Source organism: Pimephales promelas, chromosome 24 (assembly GCF_988280905.1).
Source record: "Pimephales promelas chromosome 24, fPimPro1.hap1.1, whole genome shotgun sequence".
Lineage (NCBI taxonomy): Eukaryota > Metazoa > Chordata > Actinopteri > Cypriniformes > Leuciscidae > Pimephales > Pimephales promelas.
In genome coordinates, this window is record NC_142792.1 from 5,693,851 (window position 1) to 5,719,434 (window position 25,584).

General features: G+C 37.9%; 3 protein-coding genes across 6 annotated transcripts in view; 1 reads left to right on the top strand and 2 right to left on the bottom strand.

Annotated features, from left to right (window-relative positions):
- Positions 1–6,667, bottom strand: part of ano2b (anoctamin 2b) — a 36,297-nt gene extending 29,630 nt beyond the window's left edge. Inside the window, exons 1-6 of one of the 3 annotated variants that reach the window (XM_039667665.2) lie at positions 6,255–6,667; positions 5,588–5,923; positions 1,135–1,233; positions 777–934; positions 562–616; positions 255–306 (exon numbers count right to left, since the gene is read on the bottom strand). In XM_039667665.2, coding sequence (XP_039523599.2) covers positions 255–306; positions 562–616; positions 777–934; positions 1,135–1,233; positions 5,588–5,923; positions 6,255–6,284 — 730 coding nt within the window. In that variant the 5' untranslated portion in view covers positions 6,285–6,667. Of the gene's footprint in view, positions 1–254; positions 307–561; positions 617–776; positions 935–1,134; positions 1,234–4,094; positions 4,249–5,587; positions 5,924–6,254 lie in introns of those variants that run through there. The other 2 variants (XM_039667666.2, XM_039667667.2) reach the window with 2 other exon arrangements.
- A 5,195-nt stretch (positions 6,668–11,862) lies between these two features.
- Positions 11,863–20,745, top strand: cd9b (CD9 molecule b). 2 transcript variants are annotated; one of them, XM_039667828.2, is made up of 8 exons: positions 11,863–12,048; positions 16,276–16,378; positions 18,175–18,272; positions 19,052–19,126; positions 19,762–19,863; positions 19,953–20,042; positions 20,136–20,219; positions 20,307–20,745. In XM_039667828.2, the coding sequence occupies exons 1-8, from the start codon at positions 11,977–11,979 to the stop codon at positions 20,370–20,372; spliced, it is 690 nt and encodes a 229-aa protein (XP_039523762.1). In that variant the 5' UTR covers positions 11,863–11,976; the 3' UTR covers positions 20,373–20,745. The 2 variants fall into 2 exon arrangements, with proteins under 2 accessions (XP_039523762.1, XP_039523763.1); XM_039667829.2 differs by lacking the exon at positions 11,863–12,048 and adding an exon at positions 14,623–14,782.
- A 436-nt stretch (positions 20,746–21,181) lies between these two features.
- On the bottom strand, positions 21,182–22,614 carry smkr1 (small lysine rich protein 1). The gene is made up of 2 exons (XM_039667872.2): positions 22,302–22,614; positions 21,182–22,159 (listed from the first exon to the last, which is right to left on the bottom strand). The coding sequence occupies exons 1-2, from the start codon at positions 22,305–22,307 to the stop codon at positions 21,899–21,901; spliced, it is 267 nt and encodes an 88-aa protein (XP_039523806.1). The 5' UTR covers positions 22,308–22,614; the 3' UTR covers positions 21,182–21,898.
- Between the last annotated feature and the right edge of the window lie 2,970 nt (positions 22,615–25,584).

The following is a 25,584-nucleotide window of genomic DNA, read 5'->3' on the forward strand; positions in this document are numbered from 1 at the left end:
TAAGAGAAAGTCTGAGAGACAGACAGAAAGAAAGGGAGGGGTAACTGAAGAGAGCACCAAGTCATCCCTTCTGCCGGATAGCCTCGATCTCCCAACAGCCCCCGGTGGTCCGTCTGCTTTGTGGCTTTGTCCAAGGGAGCATATGGCATGGGCTTGTGTTGCACCCTGTCCCAACTTCCAAAGCTCACATTCTGGCCCTGAATATCCTGAGGATTCCCTGAACACTAGTCCGTATGGATTAATGTATTACTAACCCATGGTTTGGCAGGTCCGTGCACAGGCGGTGCGTCTGAGGATTTCATACACCTGAGGCAGACGGCAAGAAAGAGAAAGAGTGAGGGAGATACAAGCAAACAATAAACCTGTAAATTGTTCCTGGAAAACTCCCGGTGGAATTGGTTTCCTAGAACTGTGCCTAGAGACGGCAATCCCCTGCTGCTAGCAAATAACTTTTGTTCCCTCTTGTATATCATCTTCTCTTTTCAACAACCAAAGAACACGTATCAAATTGTACCATTCTGAATGAACAGGATTTTCATGAGCAAAGCAAAACAGACTCACTATTCGGCCCCTTGTGGCATTGTCGAAGAAGGTGTCCTTCGAGGTGATGTTGTACCTGCAAAAAGGCCAAAAATAGCGATGAGACATCCATGAGTTACACAGCTGCCTTTGGCAATCAAACAAATCCTGTCAAGTCCTCTAAGAAAGGAAGAAAATCCCATGTGGCCCCAGATGACATTTAACCCCACATCACCCCAACCACGCCAGGCTCTCACAGGTGGAGCTTGTCCCGGGAAAAACAGTGAGAGAGGAACTTGGTGCGGCTTTGCTCTTGCTCCTGATGTGGTACTTTGGGCTGGAACGGTTGATTTAACTTCCGCCACAGTTCGTTCATGGTGGCAGCCAGACCTTTATCTTCCCTCAACTCGTAACTCTAAACAAGAGACAAAATTGTCAGTCAAAATCAGCAGCAAAGCCTCAGATCATCAATCAGCATTATTCGTTTGTGCTTTTCCCTCTCTCCCTTACGTACATCAGAGACACGCATGCAGGGACTTCTGAGGGCTCCACAAGGACATCCCAAAGGGACTCGTGTCTGTCTTGAAAATAAGAGAAAGCTCAGCTGTATCCTACCTTTTTGGTGGGCACCTTGATCTTGAGAAACTCTGCCTCTCTGCTCAACACCTGCCAAGGTGCATGTAGCCGGATGAAAGCCTGACCATGAGTCTTGCTCTGGGGAAAGAATCGAAGAGAAAGGTCTTGACATACAAATAAAACATTACACTCAGAGAAACCAAAAAAATCTTAAAGCATAAGTTTGGTTGAGGACAATAAAGACAAGATAAACTTTGACTTACCGCAGTATGTTGGCATATAGCTTAACTGTGTTAACTGTAAAATTGTACTGTCCCATGCAGCTGGTCACTGCATGGGGCAGTACCCTTAAAGGGACGACATTGTACCTTATCTACCCCTAAAATATGCACATTAGTACCTTAGAGTTGTAATATGCAGCCTACTCTTGGGGTACTTCTAAGAACCTTTAGGGGTAAATAAGGTACAAAGATGTTCCTTTAGTGAGATGTTCCCAGTGACAAGCTGTTAAGCCTAAAGGTAACATTTTTGTATTTGTGCAAATTCTTAAATGATTTCATTAGATGGAAAACAGGAAAACAACGGACATACAGGCCCTTTACGCATTCTTCTTTTTGGGTCATGGAATTTAAGGTTAAAACACATAAATACATTACCTGAACTACAAGGATGTCTAAATTGTCTCTTTTAGGTGAAGCTATCCTAGTTTCTAGATTCAATTGCATATTTTAAACACCAATTTGGAGTGCTGCCCACTTGCTTCCTGGCTATCTATAAAAAGCATTTTTCATTTGTTTAAACATACTGTGGAAATTATTGCCGGTGCTAATCGACAGCAAACACATAAACTGAAAATAACCCAGATTAGAAGTATCGATGTCAAAAGAGTGGCAGATTGTCATCGAGCCCATCTGAGAGTCCCTAAAGAGGGACTATATATATTACATAAACTTGGGGGGTATTGAAATGATCTCTTTTTGCAAGTTGTAGCCATGAAATCCAATACTGAAGCTACGTCGTGCCCACACAGAGATGAAAGTAACTGTATCTGTCTGACAGTGGTCAGCCATGCCATCTAGAGAAGCATGAGTTAAGAAGAAAGCAAGATGAAACTGAAAGAGACATTGAGATGAAATGAGAGTGATGAGACAAAAAGAGATGATGGAAACCTGAGGACATCCTCACCGTCCCCTGCGTTCCAACACCACAGCTGTTTTTTTTCTGCCCCTCCACACACACACACCCACAAAGGAGAGATAAAAATAACATGTGGATCTGAGAAGGTTAATTAGGATAAGATATTCCAATTAGTACTTCATCTCAGCAGGGTAAGGCAATTAGGTCGATTTGAGCACAGACTGAGTGGGAGCCATCGCTACAGAAACCGGCTGCGACTGACATTTTGAGGGGCTCCCAAAGACCCATGAGCGGAAAGGGCTCTTCATGGCAGGGTGAGCCCTGCATTTGACATTTGGCGTAATTAACTCAAATAAAGAGTCGAGAAACAACATCTCTGAATGGACAGAATCCTGAGATTACATGGCTCATACCAGAGATGCAAACTCTAGCCTGAGATTCAAACTGAAGAGGCACTTAATTCACAAATAGTCTCGACTCAAATTAAAGGAGTAGTTCACTTTTAAAAAAAACTTTTGCTAGTAATTTACTCATCCCCATGTCATCCAAGATATCCATGTCATTCTTTCTTCAGTCGAAAAGAAATTAAGGTTTTTGATGAAAACATTCCAGGATTTTTCTCGGTTCAAGGTCCAAAAGACAGTTTCAGTGCAAACTGCAAACTGTTCAAAGGGCTTTAAACAATTTCAGATGATAAATAAGGGTCCTATCAAGTGAAACGATCACTCAGTAAAAAAAAAAAAAAAAGTTTAAGTTTTTATGCTCGCCTTGCTCTATTCTGTGATGCGTGTTCGTTACTCTCCTGTTCAAACTTGTTTATCAAAATTAACAAATTTTTTTTCGTGTCATTTGGTTCATTCAACGAACGTAATGAACGAGTTGAACGAGTCCCATCACAGAACAGAGCAAGGTGACCATTTGAGCTTGTAAAACTTAAACTTCGTTATTTATTTTTTTTAAATGAGTGATCATTTCTCTTGATAAGACCCTTATTCATCGTCTGAAATCATTTAAAGCCCATTGAACAATTTGCAGTTTGCGCTGAAACTGTCTTTTGGACCATGAACCGTTTGGTTCCATGGAGAAAAATCCTGGAATGTTTTCATCAAAAACCTTAATTTCTTTTCGACTGAAGAACGAATGACATGGATATCTTGGATGACATGGGGGTGAGTAAATTATCAGCAAAAGTTTTTTTTAAAGTGAACTACTTTAAAGACTTGTGAACAGATATTAGGTCTACAGGGAAAAGACACTGTTCAGATAAAAGTCTCTTGTGCATGCTGTAACTCTAGTGAGATTATCCCATCATTTTCTCCAGTAACACAGAAGCGTTTCAACACGTGATTGGTTTAATTTCGTAAGATTTACAGACACAGATAGATAATCAGAGAAGACTGGCATCTACTCTAGAAACCGCTTGAATATCTGAAATTGTGCCACATAAAGCAAATATATAATGTTAAATGTAGGTTCAGCATATAGCTTTTAAGGAAAACAAATCCCAGTCATCATAGAAAGTCTAATCACCCCAACATCAAGGATGTGACACTAGACTTTACATGACAGACTTGTGTACATGATTATGTTGTTTAAATTTGTTGTTATTAACAGCAATAATGCTCATAACACACCTAGAGAGGATAAGAGGTATGTCTGTAAATGCATTCCCACCATTGAAAAAGGAGAACACAGCTGATGCCAAATAGCAATAAACTACTTGACAAGCCTTCTCACCACATTTTCCCTCTGGTTTTGTTGTTTTTAAACTTGTATATTTATTGCCTCCATAGAAAGCCAATGTTATCCATCAGAACGGGGCTGTTAAGACAAACAAACACGCTGCCCCTGAAACATAATACCTGCGGCAGTGACGTCCCCTTGAGCATTGAAGATATTCAAAACAAAACTTCACTCCCAATTAAGTCGGTCCACCAGACAGCTCCCGCATGAAACAATAAACCCAAACTAGCCTTTTCTAAAACTCCTGAAGTTATCCGAGACGGTGTATCCGCCGGAGTGATAGTAAACTCTAACCATGTGTCGAGGTAAAAGGAAGACCGCAGGTGAGACATGGTTAATGTGTGACTTGACCCGCTGTCCCTGTTCAGGCTGCCTGCAATCAAACTTCAGTTACCGGCTGAATAATTCAGAGTGTCTGACTGCAGGTATTTGCAGCGGTCACAGAGCACACCTCGAAAGAACCGCCGGGGCAAAACATTATGTAATGATGGTGATCGAACAAAGCAGGAGAACAGTGTTGAATAGGGTTCAGTGATCATGATAATGAAGATGATGAAAGTAATCATGACAAAGCTTTTCACAACAGGTACATCTTTCCGCCTTACCAGGTTTCCCAAGGGAAATTATGCTATAGAGTGCATTGTTTAATAGGCTACCTTAAGGTTTTGATAATAAAAAAGTTTACATGCTAAAAAGCTGTTTGTAAAAGCCAATTCTGAATATTCTGAAAAACTCAGATGATTAAGCCAGTGTTAGAAAATGGGGAATCTATCATTTACAACAATGACAAATAGCAAACCGTTAAATTTAGAGCAGAAATTTGGTCCCTTTCAGGCTAGGGTACAGTTAACTCAGTGTGCTGTCAAAGGCCGGTTCACAGCTCTTCTGTGAGAGAGTAGACAATCACTACTATTACCAGCCTGATAATCTAACTTGGCTTCACACCACAAGTCTAATCACCCTACAGATGAAGACACACAGTACAAAACAATCACAGAGACACACAATAATAAAGTATTTTCTGTCATAGTCTACAAGAGAGATTTCAACTAGCTTTTTAACCAAAAGATTAGGAGAATTCATGTAATCCCCCAGAGACAATATAAGCTCCCTAGCAACAGATAAAGAAGAGTTCACCTGGGGACCATTACTAATACCATACGAATTCAGTCCAATTACTACATAATGGCTGATCTTTAAAATGAATGGCTAACAAAACAATAATACGTGGATGACTCCCAAGTTGGTCTGATGCCCTGTGAAATGGTAGCTCAATCCAATATTAAGTTGCGTATTAGGACTTACAAACATTGCAAAGACTATTAAGTAAACAATCTTTAGGAAACCAAATTAGAGTCCCCTCTGCACAGTCAAGCTCTTATTTCCTAAAATGTATGACTATGAGAGAAAGTTCCTGACTAATATTGTATTGATCAGGCACAACTCAACTGATCTAAAGCAACAGCTTTCTGTAAAATCAGCACCAGAGATCAAAAATGCAATTAGACACATCTGGCTATAGCAAAAATAATTCATTCTCGGATTAAGGCATATACTTGCATGTAATATTCCACTGTACACCAAAAATGATATCTATTCAGCTTCCACACACCTCTTTATCACGCTCAATTTCCAGCCCAGCCTGTTTTAAATTGCCCTCGAACTCCTCTCGGATCATGATTTTCTCCCCATCGGCGGGGTCTGGTGGTCCAACGTCCACCACCACCTCCACAGGTTCATCCTTCCCTCCCACTGGATCTTTTTCCTCCACTCCTAAAGGATAACTACCATTGGAGATAGTGGACAGTCTGTGTTGATTAGGAGACCCCCTGACGAAGGAACGTTTTCGGTAGTGGTACACCAGCACATAGTCCACTTTCCTTCGGCCGTCAGCAAAGTACAGCCGTTTGCGAGGGTCCTGGTCCACGTCCATCAGGCTATTGGCCACCTGAACAGGTGAGAGGAGAATACAATGTACCCAGGCTCAGTGTTCATCAGCAGTGTGTGTGCATATCAAATTCAACTCAGAAGAAAGGGAGGGGGGGGGGGAGTATGGTGAGGATAGATGTAGGTCAGACTATTGCTTCTTAATTTGGCTGCTCTCAATACAATTTAGATTGAAAGAGTGAAGGCAATGGACACTTCACAGTTATTGATGCAGTTTATTTCTGGGTTATCCTCCATTCAATTTACTGGCTTTAAAACTAAAGCTAACCTGCTTGCATATTGCTACAGGTATTCTAGTAGCACTATTCTCGAGAAATTAAAAGCATACTCACATGTATCTTGTTGTCACTTGTCTGCACCATGTTGTCACACTTAAAGAAAAACACAAAAACAAGATGAAACGACGGCAACAGTTCCTCGGCGTTCCCGGAAAATTGTGTGTGTTTCTGGTGGCATGCCCGTTTCTGATGTCACCCTACAGAGACGGCACCATCCATCTTTCCCTCTGTTTATCCATCGATCTCGCAAAGCATGAAATCCATCCGTCTGTCGGGTTTTGGCATCGTTGACTGGGAAGCGCAAAGATTTGCTTCACGCACAACAGAACGCATCTCCACAGAAACTTATGATTTGGCACTGACTAATTGTCCCTGAAGGAATATACCTGCGCGTCTCCAAGCGCCAGAGCGCATCATTACGCGCCGGAGGGGATTGCGCGCCTGCGTAAATATGGTCGCCAACAGGTTCAAAAAATTCTGCGCACATCCGATTAATGCATAAATCGTTCTCTACAAAATAGCGTGGTGATTTAAAGCTTAATACAAAGAATTCAGTGGGGCTAAATGCTCCCATAAGCACAATGTGGCTGCTTCAACATGAAGAAAAAATGAGTTTTTTGTTTGATGGAGTAAGACATATTTGTTAAGGCTGTTGTGAGTAAATAATAATAATAATTAAAAGGGATTTAGTGGAAAATAGTATGGATATAATTTCTAGTGGTCAAGCAGAATTTGACACTTAGTGCTTAAACTTTTGAGATAGCAAGATTTTCCATTTCATAACAACAAATGTTCAATCTCCTGCTTGTCCTGCTTTTAGGAAGAATCTTGGAGTATAGACATATTTCATAAATTAATCCCCATTGCATTTTCGCTCCACTTTGCAACAAATCTATTCCCCTCACTCAAGAAAAGTATTTTGTTGTAGCTGGTCATCATGCATTACATTACAGCAGTGTAAAATTATTAACTATTAAGATAACTGCATGGATTCAAACTAGCAACAATAACAAAAAATGCCACACTTTAAAACTGATTACATTTTCCGGTAACACTTTAGAATACGGTTCCTTCGTTAATGAATAACTACACAAGAACTAATGAGTAACACAATATTAACAATCTAGTAACTATTATTAACTAACAAGAAACTCTGATTAACGAACTAGTAAGTAATAGTGCACAGACGACGTGGTAGTTCACTACAATAACTACTATTCTTTAATACTTCCCAGAGAACTACTGAAAAAGTTTATTAATAATCTAGTAACTACTATTAACTAAAAGAAACTCTTATTAACGAATTAGTAAGTAATAGCTCACAGATGAAAGTGTTACTAGATACTTCTGTGGGAATTACTAATTATTTGGATCCGTATTATAAAGTGAAGATCATTGGAACTAACTAGTAATTACTCAAGTGTTACTACATGATCTAGTCATGATTTGTGCAAATGTTTGAGATTTTTGCTGAACTTTAGTAACTTTTAGAAAATGTCTTTAGTAACACTTGAGTAATTACTAGTTAGTTCCAATGATCTTCACTTTATAATACGAATCCAAATAATTAGTAAGTAATAGCTCATAGATGAAAGTGTTACTAGATACTTCTGTGGGAATTACTAATTATTTGGATCCGTATTATAAAGTGAAGATCATTGGAACTAACTAGTAATTACTCAAGTGTTACTACATGATCTAGTCATGATTTGTGCAAATGTTTGAGTTTTTTGGTGAACTTTAGTCACTTTTAGAAAATGTCTTTAGTAATACTTGAGTAATTACTAGTTAGTTCCAATGATCTTCACTTTATAATACGAATCCAAATAATTAGTAACTCCCACAGAAGTATTTAGTAACACTTTCATCTGTGAGCTATTACTTACTAATTCGTTAATAAGAGTTTATTTTAGTTAATAGTAGTTACTAGATTGTTAATAAACTTTTTCAGTAGTTCTCTGGGAAGTATTAAAAAAATAGTAGTTATTGATTACTTAATAGTGAACTACCACTTTCGTCTGTGCGCTATTACTTACTAGTTCGTTAATCAGAGTTTCTTGTTAGTTAATAATAGTTACTAGATTGTTAATATTGTGTTACTCATTAGTTCTTGTGTAGTTATTCATTAACGAAGGAACCGTATTCTAAAGTGTTACCCATTTTCCAAGTATCACATTACCTCAGTTTTTTTTTTTATGATTGCATATGTTGACCTCATAGTCAACTTTTCCCATTCGCATCACAGCGACCAACAGGTGATTAGGAAAGTTTTGTGGTGTTTGTTGTTATTTAGTGGTTGTACCCAACCCCATTACCCTTATAATACAGACATTCTTTAGGCCCTGACATTTTATTTCTTTGAAGTACATCTACAAACACATAACACACAAAAACTGAATTTATTTGCCACATATACATGTTCAGAAGGCTACTCACATGATGCCAAGACTCTTCAATGGAGTCAAACGGATCATCAAAGGTGCAGCTGGTGGATTTCATAACTTCAGTTTCGGATATTTCCCTTATGTCACTGCAAATAGAGGACGACTCACTCAAGGCAGTCCTGACTCCATTCAGAACACAGTTATTCACCTCTGTTGATGGGAAACAGTAAAGTTTTAATCACAATTAATACCCATTACATTACACATTTAATTCAACACCAATAACACATCTAATCAAAACAAAGTTATATTTTATGCAAAACAACATGTTTCTATAAATATATATAGCCTATATGTATATAAAAATACTGGTGCGCTTCCTAACTAAGTTTTAAAAGCTTGTGTATAGCCAATTATCTGTGGACAGGGTTTGTCATGACTTACCAACATACGAACAGGATCCATTCACAGCCATGTCGCCGGAGACCAACACACAATCAGGTATGGGGCGATTAGAGACTGTGAAGGCACAAAATCCTCACCAGGCTTTGGCCAGGCTTAATTTAATACCATGACTGCTGGAGAGACGCAGGGCTTATGAAAGTGCCAAACTTTAGCTAATTTTCAGTATACCTTCTGTCATAGGTGAAAAAAGCCCACCATCCAGTTCCACCATATGATCTATTTAAAAACTGAAGTTGTGATTGCTCTTTTTTTGTGGAAATGTTACAGTGAAGCCATTATTGGTTTCTTGAAGTGTTTATTTTGGCTTACACTGCCCTAATAAATTGCAAACTAAAATGTTAGGCCCGCAGCAGCTTTTAATGGGTTGCTGTTTCATATAGGACACCAGTGAAACATCCATTTTGAACACATAAATCACATGCTTTTCGTGTTGCCAAGTTACATTCTATATATAGGTCTATAGGAACTCCACACATTCAGATCAGTGAGGAGACGTGGAATTTCCTCCATTCAGAAGCGGTTCTTATACCCCTCAAAAGCTCACCCACACAACTGCTCTCGATTTGGTTGATTTCCTCTTGGAAACAGGAATGGGGAATATGTCACGTTTAACTCTTCAAAAGCCTGCCTCTTAAATCAGCTTTGAAGCTCTCATTCATTTTACACCTTTGACTTATAGATATATATGCTTTACTTTACTCACACAGGTCTGGTACATTTGGGAGAGATGTAGCACTGGAAAAGGAGGGATTTGCACTATGAAGCCATCATTTTTACATGTATGTATTTATCTTAATCCATTCTCGGTGGGAGGTTAAGGCAAGTTATTGATCAAAGTCAACAGTGAACAGGAAAACCAACATAGACAGTGAATTTACATGTTTGTGGAGAATATTGGAACGGAGACCATCTGAGCACCAAGAGGGTTGAGAATATGGATATTGATGTGACATTAGCGCCATCTTGTGGTTAAAGTTATGTTCTTGTTAAATTGATCAGTTTTCCTGAATGTGTATTGACAAACTAGCCTGTTTGAGAACCACAAGATGGCATCCTTGCCACCACTATCCTCCAATGCCCTGCACTCAGAAGAGACCCCTATTGTCTTTGTGCCAGTATGAATACAGAGTTGTTTTGAAGAGAGCGATCCTTTCACATAAGGCCTTTCCCAGTCCCCCCTCTCTCATTTCTCTCTTTCAGAAAGAGCTATAGTTCAAATTCAGTTGAGGAAGTCAAGGAAATGCTTACATAATATAAATATCCACAGTACAGTAAATAAAGGTTACAAAAAGGTGATTTTCACAGTCATGCCACAGATTTAAATGTAAAGATTCTTCATAGAACCGTAGACGCAAATAAAGAACCTTATTTGGTAGTGCACAACGTTTTAAAACATCATTCAAATACATTATAAGAAAAATAAAGCATGAGTTGGAAGTTGAGATGTTGAGGGAAGTGGAACATGGAAAAACTGTAAATTTGGCAACACTGGTGTGAAAGGTTATGCCAGACCACAGACTGACTAAAAACCCTTAAAAACATATGCAATTGTTTTTTTTTTTTAGCAATAGGAGGATGTTTGGTGATTCTCTGTGACGCAGATTATATGTGGTCATCTCTTTGCACAACATGTGAAAATGTGCACACATTCCATGAAATAACGGTTTGATTTTAAGTGTTAACAAAACCAGGCATTGTTGACTCGGCAGCCCACCACAAAATGAAATTACCGGTGAAATGTCACTCTGAGGTCAAACAGGTCTTGTGTCTGCAGGGAATTAATCATCTGTGTGCCAAGACCATTGAATTTAATGAGCATCTGATATGCTGAGGTGAGAAACATTGTGACTCAGTTCTACGCCATCTGCCTTCTTGACAAGGGCTCTGTGAAGTAAATAGACATTCAATTTGATTTCATTCCATAACTGCTGCTCAAATATTCCGAAGAGTCAGTGTGATTGACAGTCATTGTTTTGTGGTTGCTGTGGGTGACAAGCATCACAGGCAGAGATGGATGGGTGTCACAACACTCTGACCATGACAATGGGTTGCATTGTTCCTCAACAAAAATCTCATCCTCACAAGCATGTACTCCCCTCTCCACAAAGCTGGCACCACTAGCTTTAGGAAAAATCCATCAAACCATAGAACTTCTATAATTAAACAGAGGACAGACTTTGTAAACAGAGCTGAAAACGTTCAGTGTGTGGAAGAAGTCGTGAGTAATCATTGCGTAAGGTAGCAGTGCATGTTAATTATCTGCATTTTCAGCCTTTTCCGCAAATGCCATGTTGTGTGAAATGCTGTAACATATTTAAACCAGGGGATCTGGGGATTTAGTACAGTTTTTGAACAAGAAACCATGATTGACTAAGCTGATATGTCATGTCATGTGACTTCCAACAAGGATTAGATCATCGCTAAAAGAGGAAAGAGTCATCTGTGGTTTTTTCATGAGAAACTTAAGGCAGGTTTTTGATCAATTTGGCCTGCTGTAATCAGAGTTATCATAACTAAAACTAAAAAAAAAAAAAAAAACAAACATTTTGGTTACTTGAAATAAAAAATAAAATTATATATATAAAATTATATATAAAAAAAACTTATATAATAAGTTTATATATATAAACAACTATAAAAGAAAGAAAGAAAGAAAGAAAGAAAGAAAGAAAGAAAGAAAGAAAGAAAGAAAGAAAGAAAGAAAGAAAGAAAGAAAGAAAGAAAGAAAGAAAGAAGTGAATGTGACAGACTCTTGTCCCTTCCTCATGTGAGAGGTGGGTGTTAACCGTTATAAACAGTCATTCCCCCTCAGGGTAGCAGCATTGAGCACCAGTCACGAGCAACAGGACACACACAGACCTTTGGGAATTTAAACATATGAGAACAACAAAAATATTTGTTGCTGTTTACTTATAACCTGGATCAACATGAAGTCCGGTCTGTCCAGTGCTGAGCAGTGCATAAAATACGCCATATTCGGCTTCAATTTCATATTTTGGGTGAGTTTAATACAGTTCACTCCTGGATGTTTATTTATGTGGGGGGGGGGGGGGGGGGGGGGCAGCCTAACCATAACCGTCTTTGTACATGCTTCATAAATAATACTTTTTATTATTAAACATAAAAGGCGCGGCGAAGATAAAGGCTGATATTTATTTGTGCTGTATTTATTTGTCATTGATTGTGTACCTAGGTCATTTCGAAAAGCCGTTCATCCTAGGCTACTATGGCGAAGACTAACGTATTAATATTGATTATGTAATGTGATGTTCGGATCTTGATTGGTGAAAACAAAAAATTGATATGTGATCGCAAATTGCGTTGATCTGTTGGCGAGTACATTTTTCATAATAGCCTAAGTATTCCCATAGACAACTTAATGAAAAGTTGAACCTCTTTGTGTGGTTGTTTCTCAAAATAAAAAATGCGAATCGAGTTATAACTTCCCAACTACCCTTAGATTACGTGATCGTCTCCGAGTCCAGGAGGGTTAACAACATCAGCACGCCCTAATTAATATTAATAAGCTAACACCAGCTGGTACTTCTGCCATTGTTTGTTCTCTTAACTATGTTTTTTTTTTTTTTTTTTTATTTCGATACTGTCCCACATAAAAGACTACTACTAAGTTAAAATCCTACTGTTTAGACAACAGAGTTATTTATTGGATAGTTTTTGCACAATAGAAATCAACAGGTAGTGAAAAGTGCTGCCTCAGATTGGAAGCCGGTGACATCTGGGGTCCCACAGGGATCAGTCTTGGGCCCTGTTCTATTTGTAATATATACAAACGATCTACGAGATATGATACACTCTGACACTAATATTTTCAGAATAATAACGAAGTGACACTGTCCGAGCCCATTTTCAAGAAGATCTATGTAGCATGAGCAAATGGTGTGACCAGTGGCTATTAAAGATGAATCCTGAAAAGTGTAAATATTTACATATTGGTGAAAAAAAGGACATTTTAGCCAATTATGCAGTTGGGGAGTGGTTAATTCTGCATAGCATATGAGGAGAGGGATGTAGGTGTTGTGTTGGATGGTTCACTTGAATTCCACTCACATATTTCTGAAAAAAAGTTTCTGAAAAGCAAGCAACATCTATGCAAAGCAACATCTATTGAAAAGCAACATCTATTTCTGAAAAGCAACATCTATGACTGCAATAATTAGAAGAACTTTTCAAAATGTAAGTAAGGATATATTTTTACCATAAATATGACATATAAAGATAGATTGAGGGAATTATGTTTAACAATTCTTAAATTTAGGAGAGATAGAGGAGATATGATTCAGGTATATAAACTTTACAGGGAATATACAATGTAATAGTTGACCTATCTTTCAGTTGTGGAACAATAGGTACGAGACACGAGGGAACTCTTTCAAACTTTACTCTAGATCATGCCTGTCTGAAAAGAAAAATAAATTTTTTACACTCCGTGCGGTAAAATCATGGAATTAACTTCCAGAAGAAGTTGTGTGTTCCCCTTCTATTAATTCCGGTTGGCTGCATTTTGCCTGTCAAAAGATGTATAATTAAAGCTTGACAGTAACTAATGTAATTTAATTAGGATATTTAGGAAAACTTCAATTTATGAAATTAATGTATTATTTATAAAATGTTAAAATGTGAAATTATGTGTATAAATATATTTGTTTCTGGAATAGAGGATTGCATATCCTGTACCAGAAATCTTTTCAATAAAATTTCAATAAATTGATTAGGCTTTTATGGCTCAAATAATATGATATAGCGAGAATATGAAACTCATACTTGAGGAGTAAAAAAACAATTGTATTTGATAGCTTGTCGTGTAAATCAATGACGTTACATAAAATACAGTCTTCACTCTATATCTCCTAATATATCATAGTAAGATGATATTTAATGTTTAGTTTATGATCAAGGTCTGTATTGTTAATTGTGGAGGCAAAATAAAATACAATGATGATTGAGAGATGAACAAATAAACTTTCCTCTGTCAGAAGCCTGTTGTATCATATTTCTTAATTACATTTTAACATGATTTTTCTAAAATATTATGCATGGATAATCAAGTAAACAAAAAATCATTAAAGATTCCACAGCAAAAAGATGTTGTGGATATTTTTAGAAAATGCCTTTTACTTAGTATAAAGGAATAAACTATCAATCAGGGCGCAGAACAGGTTTTTCAGCAATGTTTTGATTTTAGAGGCCTTATAAATTCATGCATCAAAAATAGGATACAGCAGGCTTTATAGGGTTAATGTGCTCTCTCAATTTCTAGCCCATCTCTCCACTTAAAAGTGTCAAGCAAAGGGACAATATCTGTGTTCTGACTTCCCAGTGTTCCTGAGGGACAACTCGAGTTACATGAAAAGTAAAACCTGATCAGCTTGTGTTGATGCCATTTTGGCAACTAAAGCACAATATAGATCTTTTATACTTTTTTTTAACTCCATTTATACGCTACTGAATTGTGTTAGTTCAGTTTTTAGTTCAGCTAAAATGGTTTTGCCCCTCCTTTTTTTCCTTCTGGCAAACACTAGGTAGGAGGGTGCGGCCTGCTGTTTTTTTTTTTTTTTTTTCACTTGCCTGTTTTAAGGTGGGACAGAAGCACGTTTCAGGTGCTCAGTATCGGGTGTTTACTCTTAAAACAGCTCTAACTTTTTAGTCATGGCTGCTGCTGGTGGGTTTCAGTGTATCAAATACTTGCTCTTTATCTTCAACTTCATCTTCTGGGTAGGTATTTTTTCATCATTACATGAGTACATGCTAATTCAAATGTGTTTGTAGAGTAAAATGGAAACATTTTAACACAAAAATGTAAATGTGGCTTGAATGTGATGTGGTGAGGACATAAGAGTTTGTTAGTTGCTTGTTTTCATGTCCTACTTTGTTTGTTTGTTTGCTTGCCTGATTGGACATAGTGTTTGACAAACTTTGCTCTTTGAGAGCTGTGTGTTTCTTAACATAAACTCATACAATCTTGATATAGATTCTAGTTTATAATATGTAGGTTTGTCTACCATTAACCAATCTTTGGTTAAACATAGGCCAATGTGTTAATGACTTTTATTTTAGCCCATTGAAGACTGAAAATGGTTTCAGAAAATCATTGATTGGCATTTTAGCTTGAATGTAGCCTACAATGCTTTAACATTGCACACATGTTAGATGCAGACCTCTAAAATATGCGACTTTACCGATAACACAGCAAAAATAGGATTTGGTCTGTAGCAATTATCTAGTCTTAAAGTGGCCTTGGTATTTGGGCCTGGTCTTAATCTTTGTGGTGAGTGAGCACACTAGCAAACACTATATCCTCCCATTGGTAACTCCTATTGTGTATGTGTGTGGGTGGAAAAAGACGGGATCAGTTTTGGAAGCTTTGAGGGACAAGATCCACACCCCTGGCTGTGACTCACTGTGACTCAGAACTTATATCTGTGACTGCATTTTCCAAAACAGAAAAAAAGTGGAGGATTACAACGTGTGTGTGTGTGTGTGTGTGTGTGTGTGTGTGTGTGTGTGTGTGTGTGTGTGTGTGTAGAGGGGAGGGGAGGGGGGGGGTTCGATAGTATAATCAGGTTTAACTTGTTTGGTTTGTTTCTCATGATTCAATATGCCATTGGTCAAAGCACTGAAACACACTGATGCAACGTTTGTGCAAATTACAAGGTTGTTGGAGAATGAAAAGTTTAACCTACTATTCCATTTGCACAACAATGAAATATGAACTACATAGGTGTGGTGCTTTTTTATCTGTTTTGACTGTAAAGTTTGTGAATGTGGGCTGTTGATTAACTTTTGGCTGTGAGAACATGTACAAGATTGTAATCGTTCTTGTTCCTACATGTTACTCATTCATGGAAGCCACATTACTGTGAATTTCTGGGGTTATAGTCAAGAGAGATTAGAGTTGGTTCAGCATAACTTTGCATATCTCTTTCTCAATGCAGTCTAGCAAGAATATCAGGTTGAATGCCTGTGTGGTTCCATAAGGCCTGTTGAATTGTTAACATTCAAAAAGAGTAAAAAGGAACCTGACTTCCTGTACTCTGCCCTTGTAAATGATGTCATGCTTGTCATGCATATTTCTTCTATGTTGTGACTCAGTTTGCCAATGTCTTTGTTTTCATGTAGCACCATGCAGACTTTTTTTTTGTGATTTGGCCATTGTTCAAACTCAACTTTTAATAGGATATGTTCAAATGTTTTGTTTGTTCCCACAGCTCGCAGGTACAGGAGTTTTAGCTGTTGGTCTCTGGCTGCGTTTCGATGAAAGAACTAAAGAACTCTTTACTGCTCCAGATTCCCCATCTGTGTTCCTCACAGGTGAGATTTGGCCATTCCCAAGCTAGATTCCTCAGTTCTTAATATCTCAGTGAATCAGAAATCCACCTTAATCTCCCGACACCACGATCGGACATGCTTCCTTAGTCACCTACATGTTCAGGTCTTTGTAAGTTGATGTTTAGGAATGAGGTAAAATGGTAGTCATGGAAACCAGCCACACCTATTTCCATGAACCAGACCATCTGTCATGTGAACACTATGATTATAAAGAAGCGAATGAAAGGCCATTCATGAGTCTGAAGTGGGACGAGTTGTTTTGGCTTCTCTATAGTTGATCAGAATATGTATGTATTCCTGTTTTGTTTTTTTATGTTTTTGAAAGAAGTCTCTTGTGCTCACCAAAGCTTATTTGATCAAAAATACAGTCAAAAAACCAGTACATTTATGAAATATTAAAGAAATATTTTCTATTTTATAATATAATGTATTCTGTGATGGCAAAGCTGATTTTTCAGCATGATCTTCAGTGTCACATGATCCTTCAGAAATCATTCTAATATGCAAATTTGCAACTGAATTTGAATGTTTTACTGTAATTGATCAAATGAATGCAGCATTGTTAAGCTTAAGAGACTAATATTTATAAATGATTCTGAACAGTTGTGCATAACAACGACATCACCCTGACACGGTCATTGAACGTTCACTGTACAATCCAGTTCTTAAAGCAACGCAAATGGCATGGCGACTACAAAACGCGTCAAAAATTCAAAGCACTCCATCTATTCTTCTATGCTATGTTTGTTTTTAGGAAAGACCCAAAGATAAAATTTCTTGCAGATAAAGACCACAAAGCAACAACCCTAAGCAGCAACTAGAACTTTAAACCACAAACCACCACCCTTATAAAACATAGCACAGTTTTTGACGGGGGAAAACAACCTAAATATACTGTAGAGAGCAGGATGTTGGGTTTCTGTCTGCGTGTTTGTTTTTTAAGAGTCAGGTTTGTTGAGCTATAATGGCAGTGCTGTTTTGGAGGAGGCTGGCTTTGGTCCACACGATGTCCGCTCTCTGCCCCTTGCCATCATCCCTCACAGAGATGCCTTTCTCCTCCTCACCAACAGAACCCGCATTGTTTGCTCCCATCCCACCTCCTTTTGTTTTGCTTGGTTTACTTTCCTCAAGAGCTGTAAGAAGAATTCTCGCCTCCACAGATGTAAAAACATAATAAACTCAGTGGGAAAGTGTCCAAATAGCCTATCTGCCAGAGGTTTCCCGAAAGCAGTCCTGGAATTCCAAACATCCTCCTGACAGACTGTTCAGAAGAGCAGCTAGTAGACTGGTGTTTTAGTCTACAGGCCAATTCACGCCGTTTCAACAAACGCCATCAAACGGGTACATTTGTTGGGTTTTAGCAGATCAGTGTGTGTGGCACCCGTCGGTTTCTGATAGCATTGGTCAGGGTTTGTTTTCACCCGACTGAACATGTTCAATCCACGTTTGTCGGTGTCTGTTGGGACAGTGTGAACATGAGTTATTTTTTATAAAATTCTAAATCCAACAGCCGACTTGTTGTTTGTTGGTGTTTATCTGTGTGGTGTCGATTGGCCTCATGGATACATGACAAAACATTTGCATGGAATTTTGTTTTTTGCATTTTTCTTTGCATATCTTTTTCTGATAACTCTTTTTCTGTAGCTAAAGGAAAAAGTTACCATCTATACATTAAGCAAAATTTGTGTCTGATTTCAAGTATTTTTTCCAGCCAAAGACGTGAGATGAACGCAATGGTACAGGGGAATAAGAGAGATTCTGTCTTTGTCTGTCCTCAGGGGTCTATATCCTCATTGTGGCAGGTGCCGTGATGATGGTGGTCGGGTTCCTCGGCTGCTGTGGAGCAATAAAAGAATCGTCATGCATGCTGGGAATGGTGAGTCTTCCCACATTCTTCTACAGCACAAAACAAAAAGATTTAGTTTTTACTTTCATATTCGAAGTGTTTACGCAACATCAACAAACAAACAGAGAACTTATGAAAATAATACAATTTTCTTTACAACGATACCATTATCGTCTCCATGTAAACTACAAAAAAAGCGAATTTATGAAAGTGGTGATGTCATGATGTCAATACATTATTATTATTTTTTTTTTTGTATTACGTGTTCAGTCTATAGGTGCATAGTGTTTATTACAAAGTGACATGACGGCAGAATACAGTTTAGTCGCTGATCCATGTAAACTGGGATCTGTGCGCAAAACTTTTCAAAAACATGTTTTTAGTACATTGTTGTGTAAAGTACCCTTTAGGATACAACGGGTACCAGGTAAAAAGTGCATTTGATTTTGATGCATTTAAGGGCCGTGCCGAAAGGTAACCCTACCCGCACCCTGACAGACCACTTTTGCGACCTGTGATAAAGAACTTCCGTCACGCCCATTACTCCAACCTCTTGAAAACATTCATGTCTATGCACAGGGAAATTTGTCATTATTAGTATCTGTATGTAGGTTCATTTTTAGATTTTTATTTAATATCGCTGACTGTCACAATCCATGTTTTTTTTAATGGATATTTTGAACAGACCGAATGAAAACTCACATGCACGTTAGAGCGTCTTTGTCAAGAAATGAAAATGTTTTTGTTTTAATTGCTTTTTGCTGATGTCCTTGTTCACCTCATCTCTCCCTTTTTCTTGCTGCCTCCAGTTCTTTGTGTTCCTGCTCGTCATTTTTGCTGCAGAGGTGGCCGCTGGAATCTGGGGATTGTCTAATAAGGAAAAGGTGGGTGACATTCATACTCTTTTTCTCCTGTTACCTGTTAAAGGGTATGAACTGAGAAATCTAATTTTCCTTGAGCTTTTGACATTAAGAGACATCGAAGATATTATAAGAATGCCCTGTAAGTTTCAGAACTGAAAACGTCCTTGTTGGTACAATAAAAGCTTTTATTGACACCAGGCTTAGCAAAGGACTCATTTTTCAAAGTGGGGAACTATGACCTCAAAGAGGATAAAACACCACCCCCGCAGAAGATCAACACCTACTTCAACACGGCCAGTTTAGCCCCGCCCACCGATTCGAGCATTACACGCATAGCTAAATAACACCCCGTGATGACAAACCGGAACGAGAGTGAAACTCATTATATGCAAAACTGTTATCCAATCACAGCAGTGAGTGTTTTCTTCCAAGTCTTCAGTGCGAGACGCCCATAAAAACCGAGCTTTTTTGAGCTGGGCTTAAATCTAGGGTAGAAAACAGCCTATTACTTATTCATTTGATGTTTTTTAATGTAAAAACCAAGCGTACGTCATAAGTTGACCTCAGACAACAATATAAAAAAATGTAAAAAGCCAGTTCATGACCCCTTTAATTTTCTCACAGTGGGTCCCCTTTCTTTCCCTCTTCCTTCTCAGGTTGTGACTGATATCCAGGATTTCTACAAGCAGACATTTGACAACTACAAAAACACTAATCAGGAAGCGCTGAGGGAAACACTGCGAGCAATTCACTATGGAGTGAGTTCATTTTTATGGTTTGTCCAAACCAATGCAGGACAAAGTTTAACTTTAATCTGACTGACGTTTTTCTGTGTGCTATTGTTTAGTTGAACTGCTGTGGAAAAACAGGACTGCCGACTGATGCAGTAAATGATATCTGTCCCAAAAAGGAGGGATTGGAAATCATTGTCACAACGGTACCAGGAACTCAATAAATAATCTTTAATCTCTTCGGTTATATGTTGTGTTTTTCCCGTGTATCATATTCACCCCTTTTGTTTCTGCTCCAGAGCTGCCCAAGTGCTATTGAGGAGAGCTTCACATCCAGGCTTCAAGTGATCGGAGGAGTTGGGATTGGCATTGGGGTGATCATGGTGAGTAGATGCTCTTGTGCATGGTCACCTGAGGAGATTCTTGTCACACTGGTGTCAGATATTAACCCGTGTCTTTTTGGTTGGCAGATCTTTGGCATGATCTTCAGCATGCTGCTGTGCTGCGCCATCCGACGAACCCGGGACATCGTATGAGCTGCCCTTACCCCAACAGCCTGTTTTCTGCTCTGTATTTATCTGAGTGTGTGTGTGTGTGTGTGGGGTGGTGGAGAATGTATGTATTTGCAAAATCACTCTGATAAACTTCTAACAAAGCCCAGCATTAGTCAAACACTCAAACTGTTACATGTCGTTTATGCACTGAGTGTAATAATGAATTGCGCTAGAGGCTGCTTTTAATTACTTTGGTGTCTCGACTAATGTTCATTTGCCTCTTTGAATGTACTTAAAAGCGTCTGATATACTTTTGTAACGTTTTATGTAGCTTATTTTATGTACCTATATTCGTGTCTAGAGAGACAGTATAGTAACACCTAGTAAATTACCAATAAAGTTGATAACTAATTGACCAATGGTAGTTATTTATTTATTTTAAGGAAACCCAATGATTTGCGTTTTTATCTGGTTAAGTCTCTGTTTACACCTGGTATTAATATGCATTTTGGACGCCGCTAAATACAGGTGTCAAACGCTTTGAGCTTGTCCACTTTCAGAGGTAGTCGAAACATTATCGCCTACTCACTTAATGCGTAAACATTACGGGACGTGCACTAACCAGATGGGGTGTCGGCTGCATCCGAAATGGCATACTCTCTTGAGTAGATGCTTATTTTTAAACTCCCTGGTTTACTTGTGTTCCGATCCACTGATGTTCTTGTTTACACCTGGTGTTTTAATCCATCTCTTTTGTCCACTTCCAAACACTGAATCTTAATACCAGGTGTAAACCGAGCCTAAGTGTAGCTTGTGTTAAAACACCTTTTAATATAGTTTCTGAAAACCAGTTTGAAGGAATACACATTTATTAGATTGCAATTTTTATATAATAGGATAATCCAAAAAGAAAGGTGAAAACAACTGACAGTTTGAAGAATTGACACTTTACACTACTACCGTTCAAAAGTTTTTGGTCGGTAAGATTTCTTACTACTTACTTCTTTTGAAAGAAGTCTCTTATGCTAACCAAGGCTGCATTTATTTGATAAAAAAAAAAACAGGAATATTGTGAATTTTTTTAAAATGTAAGATTAGTGTTTTCAATTTTAATATATTTTTTAATTTTTATTTATTCCGCATCATTTTTCCAATCTTCAGTGTCACATGATCCTTCAGAAATCAGTCTAAAATGCTGATTTTCTGCTTAAGAAACATTTCTTTTTAATGTTGAAAATGGTTGTGAACAATTTGTCTTTTTTTCAGGATTATTTGATGAATAGAAAGTTCAAAACAACAGCATTTATCTGAAATGGAAAGCTTTTGTAATTAACAGATGTTGTTGGGTAACAAATGTTCAACTAACAAATGTTTTTTTTATTGTAAAAATATTTCACAATATTACTGTTTTTGCTGTATTTTGGATCAAATTAATTTAACCTTGGTGAGCATAAGAGACTTCTTTTAAAAGTAATTAACTTTAGTAATTAACTTAATTACTAATCTAAAATTTTTGAACAGTAATGCATACATGCATAATTAAGGTTTAATTGGCACAAATCTACATGTCATTTTTTGCTTTTTTGTTTTTTGCCCTTTTTTCCTTTCTTCTTGGTGGCCCCAGGCCAGCCAAATCCTCTGAACTCCAAGCAGTCCACTGCATTATGGGAGATGTAGTAGATATTCTCCATGGCTGCTGGACTCAAAATATCCACACTTGTCTTTGTGGATTTGGCACTGACAGACCTCTTCTTGGAAGAGCGCTTTCCTTTGCTCTTTGTTGCAGGTCTGGCACTTTGAGGTTTTGACTTCTTCTTAGTGCCTGAAGGCTATGAAGTTCATATTATGAGATTTGGGGAAAGAAATCATTAAAAAAAAAAAATATATATATATATATATATATATATATATATATATCTTTTGGTCCTTAATGAAAATGTACAACATTGAAGGAAGTGAAACATTTCTTACCATCATTGAGTGCCTTCCTCTCACACAATAGTTGGACGCTTGAATGCACTCGAAAACAGAAATACTCTGAACTTCCCCTTGTCAATGCATTGAAGTTTTCCTATTTTAAACTCATTTAACGTGATTTTGCATTCAGCTACCCAAAGGCATGTCCTGCCAGAGAGTTGCCGTTCCTCTCCAATGTGTCCCCTCTGTGAGGTCTTTTGTTGTGAGCTGTTGTTTATCTGGGGTTGTCTTAGTGACGGCTCATGGGAGAATGGGTCTCATCCACAACTGGCTTTTCAGGTCGGCCCAGGATCTTTTTTTGCTGTAACCCTCCATGAATCTGCTCTCTTTCAGTACATGTAAGAATAACCAGATTCCTGCTGGTCATTCAGTAAGACTTTAGAGTGACATTCAGATTTGAGTTACAGGAACATTCCCTGAATTTAAATAGTAAATAGTCTAAAATTAGAAAGAATATAAAAAGTTAATAAGAATTAACAATATAATAAACAAACAGAATTTGTTTTGTCTTATTGTATGTTTGTACACATTATTACTATTCTTTTTTAGTATATTTTATATGTAACAGAATAAACACACAGACACACACACGCATGTATTTGTTGCCTATAATCTAGACGCAACCTAAGGCCAGGCTAGTGTGTATGTGTAGTAGTCTCAAATGATTGACTAGTTCTCCCTGACCATGCCCTGAGGAAAGAGACGGGTACCACGTGAAAAGAAGTACATGTGCGACTCTTTATTGAAATAAGATCAAACCCTGATCAAACCACACGGCTCAAGAGGAACAACAAAAGCTCTAAAGATACAATACTTGTAGCTGGGCCTTGTCATCACCCCTTTACGACAATGGGCTATATATATGCACGCATAAGTTCCGCATTTGACGCAAGGATGATTGTCCATTTCCGGTTGTGTAGATTAAAACGGAGGAAACCCGAGGAAAACGGGATTATGCCAGAGTCTTCAAAATGTACTGTCCTCCCGTCTTTGAAATGAAACGTAGCCTACATGCGGTTAGATGTAATTTTATATACTTATGTTCATTTAATATCATTTTAAAAAGAAGCATAAACACAACGAGGGGTGTCTGTTTTATCTGTTTTTGTGACTAACGTTTCTTTAGTTAACCATGGTTTTACTAGTAAAAGTGTAGTACTAAGTGGCTATCATTTGTAGCTATAACCTCATTATTGGTAAAACAAACAGCATGGTAAACTAAGGTTAGTGTTTTAAAACCATGGTTCATTTTATAGTAGCGATTTCTGCTATTCGATTCTGCATCTGCAGAACTGATTATGCAATGTGATGTCCATATCTCAGCTCTGGAAGGGTCTAGAGCCTCCATTTTTACACTCATGGCCCTCAATCAGAATCCAGAGTTTCAAGAAGATCAAAGAAACTTTTTTTTTTGCACCTAAAAAGTCGACAGGTTTTTTTGGGTCGAAATTTTGAGTTTCTCCAATCTTCTCGAAACTCTGGATTCTGATAGAGGGCCATGAGACTTAGACATGAGTGCAAAAATGGAGGCTCTAGACCCTTCCAGACTTGAGATATGGACATCCCACGTAGCATTTATGCCATGATAAAAATAGTGGATTCGTGGACGGTGGAATTATGGGATGGCACTTGGTGCTACGGACTCAGGGGCCCTAGCTGAGTGCAGATGCATGGTTTTCATCATGTCAGGAACTTGATTTGAAATGTCCATCAAAAATTAAACTGTCTGAATCCCCACTCAATAGATTGCAGGTGGGATTTGTCCACTTGCAGCTCATTGCATGAAGGCCGGGGTTAGTTCTTTTCCAAAATATTGGGTTATTGGACAAATAGGCTGGAAATCACACAGGCTGGTGTGTTGGATTGCTTTGCATAAAATGTGGCAAAGTTCATTTGAAAAAATAAACATACAAAACAAATGTTATTTGCAAGTTATGTATGTCAGTTTGAGTTTGATAATAAAGTTGTTAATGGCCATTTGTGTGATTGTTTGTATATATGTTACAACTTGTTTTTGTTTTTTTCCAATGGTTTGGAATATTTTTTCCCACATAAGTGTAACAAAACATTTTGTGCATGTAACTCAAATGATGCAGATTCAATCATGAGCAGACATTTTCAAAATAACCCTAACATTACTTCCATACAAGGAAAACAATAAAAATCATCATAAACGATAAATAAAAGGAAATGACTGGAAGATGTGTCATACCCCGCCTGCCCTCCAGGTCAGGTAATTATTACCTGATCTGGAACTTTTATGATTATTAGACTCGATTTGCAATGGTGTAATTCACACAAATCAACACATGAGGGCGAAACACTTTTTCTAATCGATTTGCAATGGTGTAATTCACACAAATCACCACAGGAGGGAGCAACAGTTTTATATTTATTAGACTCGATTTGGAAAGGTGTAATTCACACAAATCACCACAGGAGGGCGCAACACTTTTATGTTTATTTATCAGAATGACAGAAACCGAAGCGCAGTTTTCATCCGCTCCACTAGGCGGCGTGAGCGGGCCTCACTGTCAGAGCGACTCCTTTGGGTCCTTGGCAACACTGACGCTTGTTGATGACAGACGCTACAACATGTGCAGATGACAGGCACACAACTGGACATATTTCAGCAAATAAACCGACATACAGTCCGATAACATGTGGAATTGAGTGTCATTTAACTTCTCGGTAAGTAACTTTGGACATAAAGTTAATTTTCTTTTGTAAAATGATATCGTGACGCTTAATGTTTTGTATAATTATATTTTTCACTGATGCATCGTTCTGCTGAAATGTCATCATAGCAGGGCTCGTCAGTGCAAAAAAAAAAAAAAAATGTTCATGGTGTCTGTAAACTAAATGTTTTTAAAGCTTGTTATGAAAGCATTCGCGTCTTCTATAAAAAACTCTTATTTTTCTGAACTCACTCTCAGACCTTTAGACAAGCAAATTAATTGGGTGTTGCTTTACATTTATAATCAGAATGTTAAGGAATGCTGTTTTTTGTGTGTGTTCATGTTATTGTAGTACTGTAGGTAATATACTGGATTGATGTTTGTTAATAGAGTCAGTTTCTCTGATGTTTCTGCTGCTTCATGCTTGTGTAGAGCTCAAGTGATTTTACTTCTAATGAAAACCATCATACATACAGTCCAGAACAGAACAGAACAGGGTTAAAACCGTGTGCAGGAAACCAGCCTTTTAGGATTTAGTCCCAATTATGGTTGAATCACGGAAGCTACTCCAGTTATTTTATTGTCGCCTTGCTTTTGGC

Coding starts and splice junctions, on each gene's coding strand:
- cd9b (XM_039667828.2), top strand. CDS start 11,977: ATGAAGTCCGGTCTGTCCAGTGCTGAGCAGTGCATAAAATACGCCATA. Junction 18,273..19,051: donor CGTCATGCATGCTGGGAATG/GTGAGTCTTCCC, acceptor TGCTGCCTCCAG/TTCTTTGTGTTCCTGCTCGT. Junction 19,127..19,761: donor GATTGTCTAATAAGGAAAAG/GTGGGTGACATT, acceptor CTTCCTTCTCAG/GTTGTGACTGATATCCAGGA.